Source organism: Sinohyriopsis cumingii, chromosome 16 (genome assembly GCF_028554795.1).
Source record: "Sinohyriopsis cumingii isolate HCF-2022 chromosome 16, ASM2855479v2, whole genome shotgun sequence".
NCBI lineage: Eukaryota > Metazoa > Mollusca > Bivalvia > Unionida > Unionidae > Sinohyriopsis > Sinohyriopsis cumingii.
In genome coordinates this window covers 92,529-113,147 of record NC_142976.1, presented here as the reverse complement: position 1 = coordinate 113,147, position 20,619 = coordinate 92,529, and the positions used below count along the sequence as shown (strand labels likewise).

General features: G+C 36.3%; 1 protein-coding gene across 3 annotated transcripts; it reads left to right on the top strand.

Annotated features, from left to right (window-relative positions):
* The first annotated feature begins 4,127 nt into the window (after positions 1-4,127).
* Positions 4,128-17,565, top strand: LOC149779799 (heat shock 70 kDa protein 12A-like). 3 transcript variants are annotated; one of them, XM_089936462.1, is made up of 6 exons: positions 4,128-4,213; positions 9,995-10,311; positions 11,138-11,356; positions 12,284-12,443; positions 14,169-14,425; positions 15,762-17,565. In XM_089936462.1, the coding sequence occupies exons 2-6, from the start codon at positions 9,997-9,999 to the stop codon at positions 16,560-16,562; spliced, it is 1,752 nt and encodes a 583-aa protein (XP_089792588.1). In that variant the 5' UTR covers positions 4,128-4,213; positions 9,995-9,996; the 3' UTR covers positions 16,563-17,565. The 3 variants fall into 3 exon arrangements, with proteins under 3 accessions (XP_089792588.1, XP_089792587.1, XP_089792589.1); XM_089936461.1 differs by having other exon boundaries at positions 4,164-4,277; XM_089936463.1 differs by having other exon boundaries at positions 4,169-4,197.
* The last annotated feature ends 3,054 nt before the right edge of the window (positions 17,566-20,619 follow it).

The following is a 20,619-nucleotide window of genomic DNA, read 5'->3' as shown; positions in this document are numbered from 1 at the left end:
CATGCCACATCACCTGGCTGTCAGAAGAGCGACTACCAAAGATGGTGAACTGAAGGAAGAAAATCTTTTCCAGGGTGGTCAGAAGAAATGCTTCAAAGATTCCCCCAAGTCTTCTTGAAGCATTTTATCAATGACCATGAGTCTTGAGGAGATAAGGTACAGGATCGCTCCACCTGGTAGAGTCTCGTTTATACTGGAGCTACAGGGTTTGAGCTCGTGAGAATTGCAGAAGCGCGTGCATCGTGAATCTCAAAACTGCAGTACGTACTCTAGTAATCAAGCAAACCCATGCGGCATCTCCTGTTAAGTGTACGTCAGTCAGTTCAGGGCACAAATTGGCCCGATCAGCCAGCCAGTCACTCACCTACTCACAGAAACCAAACTAGTTAGTCGTGTTGTGGTTATTTTCAAACTCAAGGACGAAAAACTAATATGGCAATACAACCTAAACAGGAGAGTTCCATGGATACACACCGCCTGTTCTCTCAGACTACCTGACCTTCTGCGATAATGGCGACACATAACACAAAATTTACAGTCTTTGACATTACACTACAAAGTCCAAAGTGCCTCATGTATGCCTACTAAAATACGTTTTATATCGCATAATATTTCTTAATGCATAACCAACGATTTGCATGTATTTTTTTTCTTCTAAATTCTATGAGAATGCTACTACCGTGTGCATTGTTACATCGAAAAATATGAAGTTCCGAGACTTTACAATCATTTTCGGGCATCAACCTTTCACAAGTTTACAAATAAAGCTTAAAACTGCATTTTGGCAATTGATTAGCAGATTTTAATATGAAAATATTCAGATTTTTATTTTGTTACACAACGATTGTCCCCATTGATACAACAAGCGTTATTGGGCTGGGAGAACTGTAGAAACGTCCAATCATTTTGCCATGTTGAGGTATCGTATGATCCAATTCAATTGCCATTTTCTCATACTGTATTATACAATCGTGCCATATTGTGATATCGTATGATCCAATCCAGTTGCCATGTTATGATATCGTATGATCCAATCCAGTTGCCATGTTATGATATCGTATGATCCAATCCAGTTGCCATGTTATGATATCATTTGATCCAATCCGATTGCAATGTTGTGATATGGTATGAGCCAGTCCAATTTCCATTTTGTGATATCGCATGATCCAGTACAACTACAATATTGTGATTTCGTATAATTCAAACAACCATGTTGTGATATCGTATGATCCAATCCAACTGCAATATTGTGATATCGTATAATTCAAACAACCATGTTGCGATATCGTATGATCCAATCCAATTGCAGTGTTTTCAAAGAGTCAATACAATTTCTGAAAGGTTGTCCAGTGTTTCCCTGCATCTCTCAGACTTTCATCTAGTAATTTTCAAAACTGAATTTCTAGCTCAGTATGAGTTTAAAGTTTTACTAAAATTAAATGCATACTACACTCACACATTTTTATAAATCGATTTAGCTGTCTGTAGATAAATAGATGGATAGATATGTGAAGAGAAAGAAACAGATAAAAGAGGAAACGTAGGTTAATGAGTTGGTTAATAGGCGGATGACAAATGGATTAAATGAGTTAGTGAAGACAGACAGGCAAGTATTTAATAAAGACATACAGGCAGATTGACATATGAGTACGATAGAATCGATCCGTCTCAATGGTCCCACACTATGCTTCACACAAACAAAGTAAAATATTTTAAAAACCTAAACCGCACAGGACTGCGGTGAAATGTCAAAGTTAATTTCAGCTTCTAAGTGGTCAACTCAGAACTGTTTTCTTTTTCATCTATCCGATTTTCACCAGCAGATGATGTAGCGCATGCCAATCGATCACATGATCTTTACTTCTGCTCGTAACAAAATGTTCGAACATGTGTTGTAGTTGCTTGTCTAAAAAAGACTCAATTTTAACCCGTACATTTATTTCGGTTTCTAATACAAACTGTTTTATACAGTTCAAACAATAAATTACATAGGTCACATTTAGAGTATCACATGAAATATTTTGTTCAATATAAGATTTCAACCTGTTTTCAAGATTTTAGCTACATCTAAATTAATTCGAAAATCACATAGATAACAGCCATTGTTTACATTTAAGACAGCTAAGTTTGTCGAAACTCCATCGCTGAATCTATGTTCATATTTATTTTGTCAGCCTTAACCAAGTACATTTTCCAAAAGCTTCAAGAAACATTTGTTGCAAAACACTAAAATTTTGTATAATTCGTTGGGGAAGCTGAATGTCTGTCTGAATAAGTGTAATTATTTCTTGTACTTTTAATTTAACCTCATTCTCGTAGTCCTGTGCAAAGCAACGAACACGTGTGAATGTCTTGGATGAGAACTATTTTTATGTAGCAATTGACGAGTAGTACTAAATATGTGCAAACGCTTCCTTAGAGATATTTTTTTTCGTTAAAACTGAAGTTGTTCTTTTCAAGACAATCTCTTAGTGAACTTGAACTTTCCTCATTCGGGTGATTGGGATCCCGATTGTTAGGCACAACCTTTCAGTAAGCAGCCAGTCCATGGCTATGTTCGATGTTAGAATAAAGGCATCAACGCAGGGGTTTAACTGTACTTCTTTGAGACAGTGGAGACAGACGGACAGATAATTAGAAAGACACAGAAATAGACATTACGGACAGAGTCAGAGATATACTTTGATAGAAGGAATGAAGGAGAAAACAAAGAAAGAAGGCATATAAGGTATATGCGAAGTCTTATGACAAAAACTTGCTTTAAGAAACAAGAAGAAACCCTTTGGTTTCGACATGCAAAAAATTATCACATTGATAGCCATTTCCATCGTAAAGAAAAGAGTACGGAATAATAATAATAATAATAATAATAATAATAATAAATAGACGTTCGATAACGTTATATTGTACTATTCTCCCACTGAGCCCTCCTTCATGGCAAGGAACTAAAAAAAAAAGAAAGAAAAGACATTTTAAGAAATACATATATATATACGATATTGTAACAATTAGTTGTAAAGCAATATGGTATGTATCCAATAAATCAACCGCATCTTACTTGCTTTCGTTCTTCTCTATGCAAAAGAACCGCTGGCCCAGTACAAGATCAGCAAATTCAAAATAACTGCGATACATGGAAGGTGCGCGCCTCACAAAAGAAGGAATACAAAAGAAAATGGATTATATACCCTTTCAAAAATTCTTGTAAACATCTATTGGCCTATTTGATTCCGTTTTTACCAGAAGTTGAGTGGTGAGTGATGATCTAATAAATAAACCTGCATGTCACCAACTTTGTTTCCATCAGTTGGGAAATAGTATTATCTGGAAGAAGAAGAACGGCACGTTGTTCAAACTCAACAGAAAAGAACAGCACAAATTCCACCCCGAGTCTGTGGAATAATAACAAATAATATTAATGATATAACAAACAACTTTGATTTTACAATGTTCTCAGACCGCTCCGGTGGCCTAGTGGTTAGAGCGTCCGCCTCGGATGCGGGAGGTCGTGGGTTCGATCCCCGGCCAAGTCATACTAAAGACTTATAAAAATGGTATTTACAGCTGCCTCGCTTGGCGCTCAGCATTAAGAGGTTAGTGTTAGGACTGATTGGCCTGGTGTCAGGATAATGTGAATGGGTGGGACATGATGCTACATGTCTGCGGCATGATGCCCCAGTGCTAGACATCTATAAACTGCCACACTGCAGACATCGCAGTGATATGACTGAAAGTTTTTTGAAAGCTACGTTAAAAATCCAGATCACCCACACACACAATGTTCTAACGGTCTAAACATCCAGATTTGTCATCTGTCTCACGGCTGCCAAACAAAAGGTCGCGAGTTCGAAACTCGCGGCGGCATCCACGTTTGAAGAAAAAAAATATGTATTTTTATTTTCAAACTTTTGTTTAAACTCCCTCAGCCTAATTTTTTTTATTTAATTTTTTTAATACTTTTTTTATTCTCGTCCGAGGACGGTCAATTAACCTAGTTATTAATAAATACTGAGAACAAAGAAACGGAAAGTCCTTTTATCATGAGACTAAAATCGTATATTCCTTGTACATCCTCCTATAGGGTCATGACTCGTTGGGCGCTTATAAAGAAAAGGCAAAATTAGTTCCTTGTTGGCTTTGCGGGTCACGTGTAACAAGTATACGAATAAAATTAGTTGGGGAAGAGTGATTCACGTGGTAAGTTGGGTCCCAGGTGAGTCAATACATTGACGGTGAATATTGCATCTCTATCTTCTGGTGTCTCGTCGACTACTAGGGTAACAAGCCAATTTGAGCTGGAGTTTTGGGGGGTTGTTGTTTGTTGTTTGTTTCTTTTTTTAATTTTGAATTTGTTTTTGCGGATGAAGATGTGTATACGTGACTGACCGTCATTTAATCAAGGTGGCAATTAAAATGAAACCAGATGTAGTGTTATCATATTATCGATAATACCATGTTGTCTCTACATTACTAGTAGTTTTAGTAAATCAGGCTAGTACACTCAGATTTTGGTTTAAGAAGAAATATGTGTTTATCTGGTTATTTTGGTTGACTGTTGTGTAAAAACATGACATGTCATTTCAACCAGGAAGTAAATGAAAGTGTATTTACAGAGTATACTTATGTGCGTATTGTTTGTTAGGTAAATGACATTCATGTATAAACTAGTGTCGTCAGGCCCGGCCCTTGGGCAAGGGGGAACGAGGCAACCGCCTTGGGCCCCGCGCTTTCAGGAAATCAACTCCGCAATGCAATTATTTTGCTTGGGGTCCCGCTCATCGCTTTTGCTGCCTTGGGCCTTGCATGGTGCCTTGAGCCCCGCACGCTGCCTTGGGCCCCGCATGCTGCCTTGAGTCCCGCACAATGCCTTGGACCCCGCATGCTGTCTTCGGGCCCCGCACGCTGCCTTGGGCCCCGCACGCTGCCTTGGGCCCTGCATGCTGCCTTGAGCCCCGCACGCTGCCTTGGGCCCCGCACGCTGCCTTGGGCCCCGCATGCTGCCTTGAGCCCCGCAAGCTGCCTTGGGCCCCGCATGCTGTCGTGGGCCCCGTATGCTGCCGTAGGCCCCGCACATCCAAGGGCCGGCCTGAGTGTGGTGAAATAATAGATAGCGTACATAGTAGTGCAACTTGAAAGTTAAAGCAAAAATGTTAATCTTAGGTATTTTCAATGTTGCTACTCTTTTCTCTTATTTACTTTCTTATCAGTTTAAGTCGTGTGTTGAAAGGTACAAAAGGCAACACATTGTTTATACATGCACCCTACGTGTCATGCTAAAACGAGTTGCTCACTTAAAACAATTGAAACTAAAATGGAACAAGGTCCCAAGAGAACATTAATTCATGAATAATAACCAAATAATATAACCAGACGGATGGATATAGAGGTCACAATAAATCATATCACATTCATCACGTAGTCCAGCTATAAAAGAACACAACGTCCTTGACTCCGCTTAAGATAATGATCCTTACTCTGGGAAAACGAAAAAAAAAGTTGTTTACTAAAACTGTCACTGACTTTGAACAAGGTCAGCCACTAGATACAATATTTCATGACCCACGACATAAAATAATTTAAAAAGAAAACAACTAACAAACAATGCATATTAAATATATATAATAAGGTACTGTAATTAAACTGCCATTTTTGATATTTCAGGTTCGCGTTTTTCCTTACACGCTGTCAAAAAATAGTTCGTTGCTAAGTACGTGTCTTGGCTCTTAAATGGTTTTAGACTAATGTTTTAAAATATGTATTGACAACAACTACTTTAAATGAATTTTGAAATCTCTCTCTCTCTCTCCCTCTCTCTCTCTCTCTCCTATGCTAGATTTATTTACCCTAATGGTCATTTTAAACAAATACAAGCGTCGTTTAGAGCATCTTTGTTTTCTTATTGTAAACTGTTCAGTTTTGTGGAGTAACTAAAAGAATTTTAATTTTTGATCCATGATGTGGAGATAATATTTTTTCAATAAGAATTATATAATTATCTCAGAAAATTTGATTAATTATCTGATAGAATGTCAATAATTATCCCAAAAAATATAAGAAGATATCAATAATTATCTAAGGAAATATCGATAATTATCAGTGGGAATAATATTTATCTGGGGAAATATTAATAATTGCCTCAAAAGAGATCAATAATTAACTGATAAGAAAAAAATAATTATTTGAGGAAATATCAATATATTTATGTAAATATTAATAATTATCTGAAAAGAGACCAATGATTATCTGAGAAAAGATCATTAGCTATATGAAAGAAGAAATATCAATATTTATCTGACGAAATAAGAACAATTTTCTAAGGAAATATGACAAATTATCCGAGGAAATACGAATACTTATAAGAGGTATTATGAATATATATCAGAAATATCGATTGTTCTCTGAAGAAATATCAGTTAAAACACCAAAATCCACAGCAAGGATGTTTCTTATAGATGAAAACTTTTCAGTGTCCAGATTTTGTTCACCGAAGTTCCGGTGAACATTTTTAAACGTTACTTATTACCTGCAATATAACTATATTATAGGTTCAAGTCGTATATCTATCTATACATTAGCCAGCACACGTATCTTGTTATGCTATACATCATAAATCAGTTTACCATAAGGCAGACCTCTCCAAATAATTACATTTATGTGTGATATTAATCATTGCCAGCACTAATGGACTGGCATATTTTCATCTGGGACACAGTGACCCACATCAGACATGATTTTCTGCCAAGCTATTCTGAGACTATACCAAACTTCACAAAGACCTACAAAATTTAATTAGGGATCACTACTCCGGTTGTACTTCCTATACAGTGAGAAGCTCGTAGAGAGTTCAGCAGGACCGCTCCGGTTGTCTAGTGGTGGGAGCGTTCGCCTGGGATGCGGGAGGTCACAGGTTCAGACCTTGGCCGAGTCACACCAAAGACTTGCACAAATGGTACTAACAGTTGCCTCGCTAGGCGCTCAGCATTAAGAGGTTAGTTTTAGGACTGGTCGGCCTGGTGTCAGGATAATGTGACTGGGTGGGGCATGATGCTACATGTCTGTGGCATGATGCACATGTGCTTGATATCAGTGTCAGATATCACTATTTTTAAAACGTTTTAAGCACGGCTAACTACAGCGTATAATAGGATCTAGTCCAGTGTTAAATTTGCAGCCCCTAATTATGTGTGTTTGGAATGTTGCCGCGCTTGTCTATAACGTATGAACGACAAGCTTTGGGATTTTCCCTGTTTATGTTTATTTGTCCTTTGCTATCACTACAGCTGGACTCGAGACTACTGCCCAAATAGCTGGCCAGCCAGGCCAAACGCCGCTACTTTATTCTAGGCTTGGATAATAATCACGTTTTCCAGTAAATCGTTTTCACCATTTCATCATGATGTATGTTCCTTAGCATTACGTAACTGGGCGAGGAACTCGCTTTGTTTTCGTTTCTGTCTTCTGCCCACTTTCGCCCAGCCTCCACCATGTTGGTGTTTTTAGTGTGCTTTTCTACTGCTGGCGCATAGTTATCATATCGGTGCTGTCGGTAGAGGCGAAAGTCTTGTCAGCTTTCACCTAACCGACATTTGTCTTGATAGGAGTGACCTCGACAGGCTGGCTCTTTGCATACTCTGTGTTAATGTTCTTCAGACCAGTTACAGTTTAGTTAACACTGATGTTCGAATTGTCTGTGCTTGATTGTAGTTAGTTGGGCGGTAAATGGCGCTAAGAATGTGCCATCGCGATTAAAAATCGGCATGATGTTGTTTTAACAGCTTATCTAACCAATGGATTTTGCTCTAGATCACTGCGGAGTTTAGGAGGGGTGGGGGAGGTCGGTGACAGGCAGTGAGCTGCTTCCAAGGGTCTTGGTCATCGTGGTTTTAAACGCAGCCTCATTCCTACCTTAGAGTTTATGAATTGCATCATTGCTTATTTCATCCGTTCTGTTTAGTACTATTACCAGCCACATGTGCAGCTGATTAATCTTTCGTGCGTCTTACTTTGTTCTCTGTCGAGGCGACTCAAGCCATTAATTACAGCCCAGACTTGCTTCTCGGAAACTGTCACGTAATATTCAGAATGCAGTTTGTCGGTTATTTCGTCGCATTACATTGTCCTTTTTTTCAACAGCAGCGATAAGCAACTTTTAAACAAAAACTCAACAATTGTCAAAACTGAAAAGGAGATAATGGACAAATATACTCAATGTTTTTAATACGTTACTATAGAAATAATAATCCATCTCTTATTTTAAACGTTTCATAAACAAATTTCACAAAGTAAACATATTATTTTCTTATTTCTAGAAGTTAACATGGGTGGTTTATTTCAGATGTACTTTCGAATTAGGTTTATGATCAAGCTAGTATACACAGGGCATGCTAAAATAAAATGGTATTCATCTTCAATATCATGGTTGGCACAGAACATGCAATATCTTTCATTTCTGGCGATTGCATTGCTTCCATATCTTCCGATATCGAAATATTTATCATCCGAGATAAAAAAAAATTACCAAGTTGACTCCATTAAACGTGTACAACGAAGATCTGTAAAAATATTTGTTTACTGTAAAAATATATAATTCTGACGTCGGTGTATACAGTGTACTTGGAAGAATCCCACTTAAATATTTAAGGTTTATTAAGTTAGTTACATATTGTTTCAGAATAAAAAAATTCTGCAAATATTTTATTCTGAGCACTTCTATGTTGAAAATGAATCAAATACTAGTAGCAGTTGGGCCACATTCCTAAAGGAGATTTTAACAGATTTGGTTTTTGATGAAGTGTAAATGTTTCCCGATTCTATAATTGCTCAAAGTTTATTCCAAGTTTTAAACAAAGAGTTATAGTTACTTTTCTATCGGACTGGAATAATAAATTACAAAATTCTAACAAACTGTCTAACTACAAATATATAAAAGCCGACTTCGGATTTGAAGTCTATTTCAACACCGAGCAGCTCCGAATGCCTTCTCATAGTCTGAGAATCGATAGCGGGAGATATCGAAGAAGTTAAGATTTAACTACGTTGTACCTAGAACGAAGAATGTTTAACGTTTTCCCATTTTCATCTTGTCAAAAAACCGTCAACTACAAACAGTCCTGTAAAAATTATCAAATGTTTTTTAAATTCAGCAATTACTGCTTAGAACCTTTCTGCATTGCCTTAAATAATTACTAACCAAGCATTGTAAAATAAAAATAGTGTCTGTAGTTCCCACTCCTTTTTTGAAATCAAATTGTCCGTCCGATAGTTTGTCAGTTTTTGTAGTGAAAGGTAAGACGGAGTTTTAAATATTAAGATATTAACCCGTGACCTTGACTCACAAACTAGAAACCCAAACCACCTAAATAAAGGGCAACATATTGAACTTATATATACATTTGAATTAAATGAGAATCTCGAGCAAATGAATTAGGTCATGAAAAAATACATTTAAGACCGTGAAAACAGAGTATTTTCCATCGTTAGAAACCGGTTTATCAGTTTAGTCAAGTAATCCTGTTGCAGAAACCAGTCGTTACAAGATCGGGCCACGCTTTAAAACTTCATTCGAAGCAATAATAAAAATGCAGTTGCACCACATGATCATTATTATTGCATATGGTTTTTCTTGTAATAAATGTGAAATATATCGGGGGTTTTTTTTGTTCTTGTAATAAATGTGAAATATATCGGGTTTTTTTTTGTTGTTGTAATAAATGTGAAATATATCGACTTGAAGTGCGCCACCATATATTGCAATTCATGTAACATTTTACAAATGAAATAATTCATTTTTGTTGATGTTATTGTTTAATGATCATGACGTATGTAGTTGAGTTGTATGCGGTCAGTGCCATCATATGGATTTTTGGGAGGCAAAGAGTCCACAAGCAAGTATGATCTAAGTCTAAGCCTACTAATGCTTTCCTATACTACTATGACTGAACTCATCTCTACCAGAATTAAGGGTAAATTTTTCACTTGAATTTTTATGTTTTAGTCATGTCTATCAAGAGAAATAACTACTTGATAGTCGTGGCCATAGACTTTGGGACGGCATATTCCGGATATGCCTTCCAGTTCAAACACGATTTCGACAAAGACCCGACAAAAATTTCCGCGCCTCAAGCGTGGAATGGCGGGAAACCAAATCTTATGTCATACAAAACTCCAACGTGTCTCCTCTTGGACAAGGATATGAAAATCCACAGTTTTGGATTTGAGGCGGAGGACAAATACGCTGACCTCTGCATGGAGGGGGAAAACACAAAGTGGTACTTCTTCAGGAGGTTCAAGATGAAGTTACAAGAAGGGGAGGTATGTGATATTATTATCTTCAAAATAAATGCACAGGTTACTGCAGAAAAATTAAATAGGCTTTTTATAAATGGACTGCACTGAGTCTGTGAAAAGAATGAATTCAAGGGTTTATAGTGGTATTGGGAGGGGATGATTGCAAAGCTACAGATTTATGTTGAATTTCGGTGCTGAAACACAATGATTGTGAGAGAGATAAAAGAGGTGACTCGTGTTAACAAACGATCCCAAAGGACCTACGCAGTTATAATATCAAGTGGTCAGTACTATTATATGGATTTCGGAAGAAGATGTCATTTTTGAAGCGAAGTGTAAGGAAAATATGTGAATGGTGTTAAACAGTCCACAAGCGAACTTTCTTGAGTGAAACGTTTTAAAAGATCTAAGCTATCAATAAATCTCTGGGCAGATTAGAGAGTAGGTAATAAATGTTCAAGGTTCTAGCGCAATCTGCCCTGATGATATGCTCGACATGAGTTCCATAACAACAAATCTGCCACAGTGACGTAACATTACGTGTTTCTCAAAGATATTATATTCAAGGGAACGTAATAATTCTTTTCTGTGAGAAGTATAATTTCAGTGCAAAGAAATCCAGACATGGAGATGCTATGTTATAGCATTACACTACTAAAAACCTTGGGGAAAAAAACACATCTTACAAAATATTTAAACAGCCAGATGCTATCGAATAAAAAGGGAATATATACGTTAATTGGCATTCAATTTACCGGTATACAAATAAAGTTAAATATTTTAACCACAATAACTGTGAAGAACGTGCATCATGACCATCGTACAATATAGTTTACACTTCTCTGTTCAGGGTCTGAAGAAAGACTCACAGATTGAAGATGAGACGGGAAAGAAGATGTCGGCGTTGCAGGTTTTCTCACTATCTATTAAGTGCCTGATGAACCACCTGACCAAAATTCTGGACAAACAAGGGACTGGGGTAAAGGATGATGAGATCCACTGGGTCCTTACCGTTCCTGCCATCTGGAACGACTCCGCCAAACAGTTTATGCGAACGGCAGCTGAACAGGTATTGGACGAGTTATGATCTTCAAACTATATTTGATATGAAGGAACCGCTAAAGTGGTGGTTTGGGACCGTATATAATTGAAAATAAAAAACCAGTTTGGATATATTGTGTTATGAAGGGTTTCCACATCTTTAAGCGAATTCTAAATTTTTTTAAAAAAGTTCAAAGTTCATAGAAAATTTAGAATTGACTGCTTGAGATCAGATTTGCCAAGTTTGTTAATTTATTGTACAAAAAGTCCTAATTTAGAGTATCGACTCAGAATTCTGGCTATAATGGATAGTGGTCAGAAGGATGGATAAGATAAACGATACCCGCTCTTTAGACAGACGTGTTTATAACTTCCTCGTGTAGTGAAGTAGGCCTATATATCATTTAAAAAGACAATGTGGATAATAAGGGTGATGGATTTATCTTACCATAACAATTTTTAAATCCTTTCGTACATACGCAAAGATTTCACAATACAATCTCACATGTTGTATCGCATCTAAACTTGTTACGGAACAAAGACATTACAAACACTGCTGATTTCTAATCACAGTTACTTTTGTTATCCTAATTGACAGGACGATTGATTGTAGAGGCATAAACTGTACCAGCGGTGATTTCTTGGTATTTCTTGTCGTACATGCTGTAACCAGATTCGATGAGACAAGATTACAAGAAATATTAGTTTATGTGGAAGATTTCAACTTGATTCCTAATTCTGCGGATTCTTGTGAAAGAGCGGCTCTTTTTTCAATTTCTTTTCCATAGCCATAGATCAGGAGGAAATATTTAAACAATACCACTTTATCCTTTAGCTAGGTCAGCACATCCTAGTTTTACTTATTAAATGATTTTAAACTTTTGTGTGGTCTATAACTTGATAAATAATATCATATGTCTGGAAACGAAAACACTAAATACATGTCTGTATTCAGGCTGGAATTTTGTCTGACAACCTTGACATCGCCTTGGAGCCGGAGGCAGCCTCCCTCTATTGTCAGTATCTTCCTGTAGACAAATTTTGCACTCAGAAGGGACAAATGCATTTTGGTGCGACCCCGACTGGCACAAAGTACATGGTTTTGGACCTTGGAGGTAGATTGATGTTTATTATTCTGTTATCTGTTTATTAGTATACGTCTATGTAATAGATCATGAGAGACAAGCATAAGAAGGTTGTCTCTTTGCAGAGACAATTCATGTCATGGTTGGCGCTCTGTAGGGTCAGTTTCAAGATAAACACTTTAGTTTTATTGGCTGGTATTATTTTTCATATAATTAGCTACTTCTCACTGTTTAGGGCATACTATTAGACGCGTACTTGTTTGGTCTTTTAGATTTGATTATCTATAGCGTTTACTCGTGTAATTTTATTAAAAATATCATAAAGAACTTTAGTATTCCATAATCCATGACAACGCATCAAATGCAACAGGTGATGAATCTAACGGATAGTTTTGAAGTAATGAAGCGTTTGAAGACGTGTTCAATAAATGTGGCAAATAGTGATTACTAAAGCGGCAGATTCTTTAATGCAAACGCTCCAGAAATTTAGCAAAATCAAAGAATAAATTATTTCTCTAAGTTAGAAAGTGAAAATTAAAAAGACACTTACAGTATTGTGAATTAAATACCAAACAATCCTGAATGATTTATCACACGTCCAAACGTGTAGAATGTACCGAATGAATTCCAATAGTCTTGAATGTCCTGATACATCACAATGATATGATCCAGAATATCTTTCAGTGAGATCTAGATAATCCCAAAGTAGTGTAGTCTCCAAGAGCTCAATGAGTAATTTACAATTTTATGAATAAAATCAATATATTTTTTTTTTGACCTAAGATGCAATAAATATTTCCAAAAAAAGCCCCAGGTCTTGAGCTCAAAATCAAAGGAAACATCTTGTTTACTTCTTAGAATCAGGACAAAACACATCTTCTAGGCATTAACTTCAATCACAGACAAAAATAGTCTAGGCATTAACTTCAGTCAGGTACAAAAATCGTCTATGTATCAACCGCAGTCACGGAGAAAATCCTTTTAGGCATTAACTTCAATCACGTACAAAAATCGTCTATGCATCAACCGCAGTCACGGACAAAAACCTTCTAGGCATTAACTTCAATCACGGACAAAAATAGTCTAGGTATTAACGTCAAGCACATACAAAAATCGTCTATGTATCAACCGCAGTCACGGACAAAATCCATCTAGGCATTAACTTCAATCACGGACAAAAATAGTCTAGGTATTAACTTCAAGCACATACAAAAATCGTCTATGTATCAACCGCAGTCACGGACAAAATCCATCTAGGCATTAACTTCAATCACGGACAAAAATAGTCTAGGTATTAACTTCAAGCACATACAAAAATCGTCTATGTATCAACCGCAGTCACGGACAAAATCCATCTAGGCATTAACTTCAATCACGTACAAAAATCGTCTATGCATCAACCGCAGTCACGGACAAAAACCTTCTAGGCATTAACTTCAATCACGGACAAAAATAGTCTAGGTATTAACTTCAAGCACATACAAAAATCGTCTATGTATCAACCGCAGTCACGGACAAAATCCATCTAGGCATTAACTTCAATCATGGACAAAAATCGGCTAGACATTTACTTCAAGCACGGACAAAAATCCTCTACCTCAATCACGGACAAAGGTTGGGCACACACTATAGATATGCATAGCAATGTCAGAAATATTTGTCATTTTAAAAGCTACTTAAATTTGCCCTTTGCGGAAAGCACAGCTTATCGAAGATGGTGGAAGCAGACTACTGATATAATGTTTTATACCGCAGGTGGTACTGCGGACATTACTGTGCACGAGAAGCTTGAGGGAGGTAAGCTGAAGGAGATCGCTAAGGCGAGCGGTGGTCCATGGGGAGGGACAGCAGTTGACGCCGCTTTTTTTAAACTCTTAGTGGACTTAGTCGGCAATCCTGCCATGACAGCCTTTCAGAAAGAACAAAAGTATGACTACCTTGATCTCTTCAGAGAATTTGAATCCGCTAAGAGGAACCTGACTGCGACCACCACTGACATGCTCACCATCAAGGTAAATATTTCCCCCAGGAATCCAATGTTTTGCATTATTTTCTCGTTTGTGTTATCCACAACGTGTCCATATTGAGTCAGTTATATTAAATTATTATTGTCTCAATAATACTTCGACACTGGTCTCTTTGGTCTACTTTTGAAAAAATCATGTTCGATTTAGCCGATGTTAAAACTGATTGTCTAACTCATAATTTCCACGACAAGCCTTTAAATCTAACAGTACGTGAACAAGAGAATTCAGTTTGTTTAAACGTTGTAGATAACAGGCTACTTTTTTGTCAGGCGATGCTGCTATAATGATTTTATTATATAAATAGAGATAATTCATTTCATAAAGTTATCAAAACTGCCGGGAAGTTTCACTACTTGGAATTTATGTTTATGTTTAGAAAATAGGTAGGAAAAGTTAAATTAATCTTTATAAATAATTAGTAAGAATAACTATTATTTGTATTCTCCGTAATACATATAATAATATTTAATAATTTTAAAATAGGGAAGTTATCATCACAAAGCTTAAATAAAACACAAGACACGCTTTATAACAAAAATTTACTGAAATTAAGTACATTTTCGAAACATATATTAAACTTAGATTTTAAGCATATTTATAACGTTGTGTGCTAAAACCTATCTTTTATTGCAATTCAACCAAGAAGAAAACTTACTTACACGGAATTATCAATATTTTACAAGCGTGCTCTTTAAAAGACATGCCGATTTCTGAAGCAATGATGTTGCTTTAGGTACATTCAGTCTTTGTCACTGAGATCAGTATCCCTGAATATTGAAAGGTATAACTAAATTAGTTCATATACTATCACATAATGCATAAATGGTGTGCTAAATGGAGAAACGTGTTAAGATAAAGGCATATAGAACCATGTCAATGTTTTCTGACCCAATAATAAGCTGAGACTTCAGCCACATTAGGACACTTATATATAGCACAATAATTTTCTAAGCAAACTGAAATATTGAATCAACATTTTTTCCGCTATAATCCGGGGCATGAAATAAGATTGAAACTTATATTTCTCAAAGACTTGCAATTTTTGCTAGTGTCAGCATCACGGTATATCACGTTAAAAAGTAATTAAGCTTTCCTGGTTGTATGATCCATTTAAGAATACCGGTGCCTTTATTAACTTCAACTGTGCAATGGAAACACATCTCATATGTGCGTTTTTATATCATATAGTTTACTCGCATAAAAAAATACAGTTATAAAAATAATAAATTAAAAGATTCACTGAATTCTTGACTGACGGCAGTATCTAAGTTCCATTTCTATTTAGATTGTATTATATTTCTGAAATCATCCTCTCTTCCAGTTACCAGTTTCCCTTCTGGAACTATGCAAAGCGAAGAAAAAGAGTAATTTCAAAGAATGCGTTGAGAAATCTGCGTACAGCAGCCAAATTAAGCTGATCAGTGACAAAATGCGTCTCGATCCGGAATTGGTCCGGGACTTGTTCCGGCAGGTAACGGACAAGATCGTTGACCATTTAGAGAGACTGCTGAAGAGAACCCCTGACGTTTCCATGATACTAATGGTTGGAGGTTTCTCCGAGTCAGGGTTTGTACAAGATGTCATTCGAAATAAGTTTCAAGATAAGATGAAGATGAAGGTGATCATACCACGAGAGGCCGGACTGTCAGTTTTGAACGGTGCTGTAATATTTGGTTGGAAACCGGAAATAATCGAAGCAAGGGTTCTCCGTTACACATATGGCGTGAAAATAAACCCAGAGTTCAACTGTGATATTCACCCTGAGAGCAAACTATTCTACCTCAATGGAAAGTCACATTGTGCTGATGTATTTTGTCCCTTCATCCAAGTAGACACCCAGGTTGAAACCGGACACAAAATTGTGGAGGTCTACTCGACGCTTCGTCCTTTCCAGGAGAATGTTGGTATTGAAGTATACATATCTCCAGACACAAGTCCGAAGTTTGTTACAGACCCTGGGTCCAAGCTTCTTGGAAAGTTGAATGTCACAATACCGAATCCAACTCAAGAGGACCGTCATATCATCGTAGCCTATCTTTTTGGAGATACAGAACTACATACCATTGCGATGGAAGCAGAAAGTAAAATACCATTTGTTACGAAATTTCAAATGATTGAATAAACGAGGAAAGAAACATGTTGCGTCAATACAAGAGTCCTTATGATGACCTAACCAGAAATCCTTCTGAGAATGAATAGTCTGGATGATAAGGACACGTATAATTTGTAATCAGCTTACAATGGTAGGAATCGCTGCATTAAATCCATCAGATTGTTTGTATATAGTGGAAATCAATCGAACAACGAGAGCTTTTTATCGAAATTTCCTTTTACTTGATATATGGACACACTTGGTTAGTCCAGTTATATAAGATATTTCCCGATCATTTTTCGATACTTGTTAAACTTGAATTTCGATCTATTCCATGTCTTTTCAACCCTTCAGAAATTCTTATTTTGTGTTGAGGATTACGAAACGTTCATTTCGAACTGTACAAAAAGCCATTGTACCAGATCACTTTTAGATACCTTCATCCAAGTGGACACCCAGGTTGAAAACGGACACAAAACTGTGAAGTCCTACACGACACTTCGTCCTTTCTAGAAGAACGTTTGTATCGAAGTATACATATCACCAGACCCAAGTCCGAAGTTTGTTACGGACTTTGTGTCCAAGATTCTTGGGGAGATGAATGTGACAATACCAAATCCAACTCAAGAGGTGCGTCATGTCGTTGTAGGCTATCTCTTTGGTGAGACATAACTATGTGTCATTGCGATGGAAGCAGAAAGTAAAGTACCATTTGCTGCGACATTTCAAATAACCCAGTTTCACACCCTCTGCATATATGTACTGTACCGATTTCTAGTTAAGCTTTCATTTAGCCCCCCTTTTCATAATGCTTATGTAATATTAATTTCCCTTTTAAGCTCTAATTTCATGCTAGAATTTGAAATTCGATGAATAAATTAATGCGGAAAATTCCGATATGCATGGTGTATCGTATTAAATTTCTTTATATTGTACAGTTATTGTTTGATAAATTAATACCTTTAGTTAGTATGTGTTTTATGTTGATTTAGGTCATTATCCAATAAAGAGAGAAAAGTGTATTATAATTTCATTTAAGAACAATTATATCTTTTATTTATCAGTATTTTTACACTTGATAATTAATAATTTTTTCTGCCTTGACATATGAAATCGATTATACTAAATTTTATGTTTTTCGCTTCAAAGAGCGCGAAAATTAAGGTCCACCTAGTGATTCCGTTGAGCTCCATATGTTCTTTAATTCATCCATATCCATATAGCGGCCGTTTTGTCGACCACCTAAGGTAATCTTTCTGCATGGTCAATTTATGGTGCAGATTGCAATGAAAGACCAATCATTGTAACTATACTGACAGTAATTATACGCCCCTGAGTATGACGGTAGCTGCCAAAAATTTAACATTATTGAACTTTCACGATCACAACAATCAGGTACACGTTTTGAGAATGTACTGCAGAGGCAGAAGGGACATTCTACTGTCAATTATATTATTAGGGCAGACATTGAAAGCCTATACTGCAATCAAACACAATTATCAAACATGCATTGTACCTAAGATTGTTAATATGAAGAAGGGAAGAATAGGACGGATGGCGTCACAATGCACCCGAGGGTGTCTCAGAAGAGACATACTGATATACACTCTAATAATATGCCATATGTCTATCGTATCCTACAATATTGAGGTAGTTTTATTGTTTGCAATGTGGTTGTGAAAATATGGAAGATGGCCTATATTATGGCAGACTGTTGTCTGCGATTGAAGTGCGTGATGTGGCTTCTTTGAAGGGGTTAATGGGTAAAGATAAATGATACACAGCGGAACATTTTATCATAGGCATCATCGTGAAGCTCGAAAAGATTTGCATAAAATGGTTCTTTCATTTGTAGATGACTGATAAAAAAAAACTCGGGTTAAAATGACAGCAACTGGCCCAATTATGAAATGAGTGACCAGACAGGTTTGACTGAGATAGTCAGTGGTTATAAAACATGGATTCACTTTTCCAAACCAGAACCAAGAGAAATTGATAAAGTTTGTATTGGAAAGAAAGAGCATAGACTGCACCTCTCTCGACGAAATCAAACTGTCAAGAGATTTTCATAAGCTTTTTTTTTTCTATGCAAAAGCATTCGTTCGTCGGGAGCTGCATTTGGAAGTGTTGATTTCCAGCGTATGAACACAGTGACAAACGTGGGTGTAAATGGCATTTAATAATTGTATAGTCAGGCTGATAAAGAGTACATGGGGAGTGTTTTGAGAGGATGCACTGATGTACTGTTGACTAATAAAGAACGTTGTTGTACTATGCACAAATATTCAGAATTTTCTCAATATCCTTGGTAAACATCATGTAACTGTAAAACTGAAAATGAGGGAGTTCAATGATTTTTAACTTAATCCACGTGACTGTTATACTATCTATCATAAATATGACTTCTGCAACATTTGCTCACGAACATAAAATATATTTATGCGGGAATAGATGGTTTTTGCATCTTTAATGTTGCCCTCAATAAAGAGGATGATAGCGGTTAAATCTATAATAGCCTGATAAGGACAAGATAGTGTATCATTTTCCGGTTATAGCTGAGTAGTTTAAAAAAGGTGAAATTTTTATAGGCCAGTCAGACACATTCAAAACCTAAATCGTTTTTAATTTTGTTAATTTTATGTGCCTCTATCAAAATGTTAAGAAGCTAGCAGTTTTGAGTTATAAAGCAGAACTCGAGGCAGGGTAAGAAGTTGATCCCTGAATATATTGAATAAGATCGCATACCTTTCACGAAACTTACCTTATGTCAATACTCTACGGCAAAGTGAAGGAAATCATCTGAGTACACGGAGTATACGGTATACACCTATTTCAGTACTGCCAGTACTTTGATAGAGCTCTTAGCATAGACAACCCGTCTTTAAGGCCTCAGTGTTTCGAGTTTGATCTAAATATTGGAAAAAGTCTACCGTTAAATTTTCTCTTGTTTTGTTACATTCTTTATATGTCTTTTCTAATTTTATGATGGCTACTTAAATTTATTTGTTTTTCAGTGCATAACTAATGTGTAGTCAATCTTTATTTGTAGCATCAATTTCTGATAAGGTTCAATTAAGATTAATAAAGTATATGTGAGTTCTATAATTAATTCATATTTTCCGATGCAAGAAAATAGAAAAAGTCCCCGATTAGCTAAAAAAAATCGCAAAGGAGTGTTTGATTCAAAATATTGCAAGTTACTCTCTCTCTCTCTCTCTCTCTCTCTTAATATGCTAATATAAACTGTTCATGTGTGTGTCCATTCAAATCAAACTTACTATTGAGAAATTACAAAATTGTAATCGTCCAATATTCTTAAATTTGCCTGAGATGAGTTTAAAAGATCACATTGGTGTTTTAAAGGGCTAACAATAAGACCACAAGTATCACAACTGCCAACATAAGACCATGATTTGGGATCTGATTTTGCTGAGTCATTGCCAATAGGTCCTACCTTGGACGTTTATTTATCAACTTCAGATAATAATACCTCTCAGTAAGAATTTGGTGGACAAAAAATTGTTAACTCGATCCTTATCTACAAAAGCAACGCGCATTTTTTATTGTACATTCTCCTCAATTGGCGTAATCCGAGGGGAGGTTATTGAAAACAGTTATATTAAAGGGATTTTAATTTGCTTTTATTTGGAGATAGGTTTTGTAGCGATGATGGCTGTTTCCTACGTTTATAAATCAAACTCTTCAGCAAGGACCTAAGATGCTAAATCAATGATTACTATTCAGATTAATGATCAAACTTTAGATGTTCTAAGTATTTTTAAAATTCAAATATTCTTGCACTTTCCTCATCGATAATTATCGTGGAGTTTATTATGGCTGTAAAATGACGACAGAATTGCTGAGATAGCAGTAGGGCAGTAAACGCCTATTGATACTATTGTCATCATGATCATCAGTAATAACAACATCATCATCAGCAGCAGCAGTACCGTCGGCATAAACATCATCATCAAAAGCGGTGTTGTCGTTTTTTTGCTTAGATTTTTACTTATTTTGGTTTTATTTGTTTTTCTATTAACTAAAGTTAATAGTCACGTATGCTGTAGTATGGCTAGCGCTAGATATT

Coding starts and splice junctions, on each gene's coding strand:
- LOC149779799 (XM_089936462.1), top strand. CDS start 9,997: ATGTCTATCAAGAGAAATAACTACTTGATAGTCGTGGCCATAGACTTT. Junction 10,312..11,137: donor TGAAGTTACAAGAAGGGGAG/GTATGTGATATT, acceptor TTCTCTGTTCAG/GGTCTGAAGAAAGACTCACA. Junction 14,426..15,761: donor CTGACATGCTCACCATCAAG/GTAAATATTTCC, acceptor CCTCTCTTCCAG/TTACCAGTTTCCCTTCTGGA.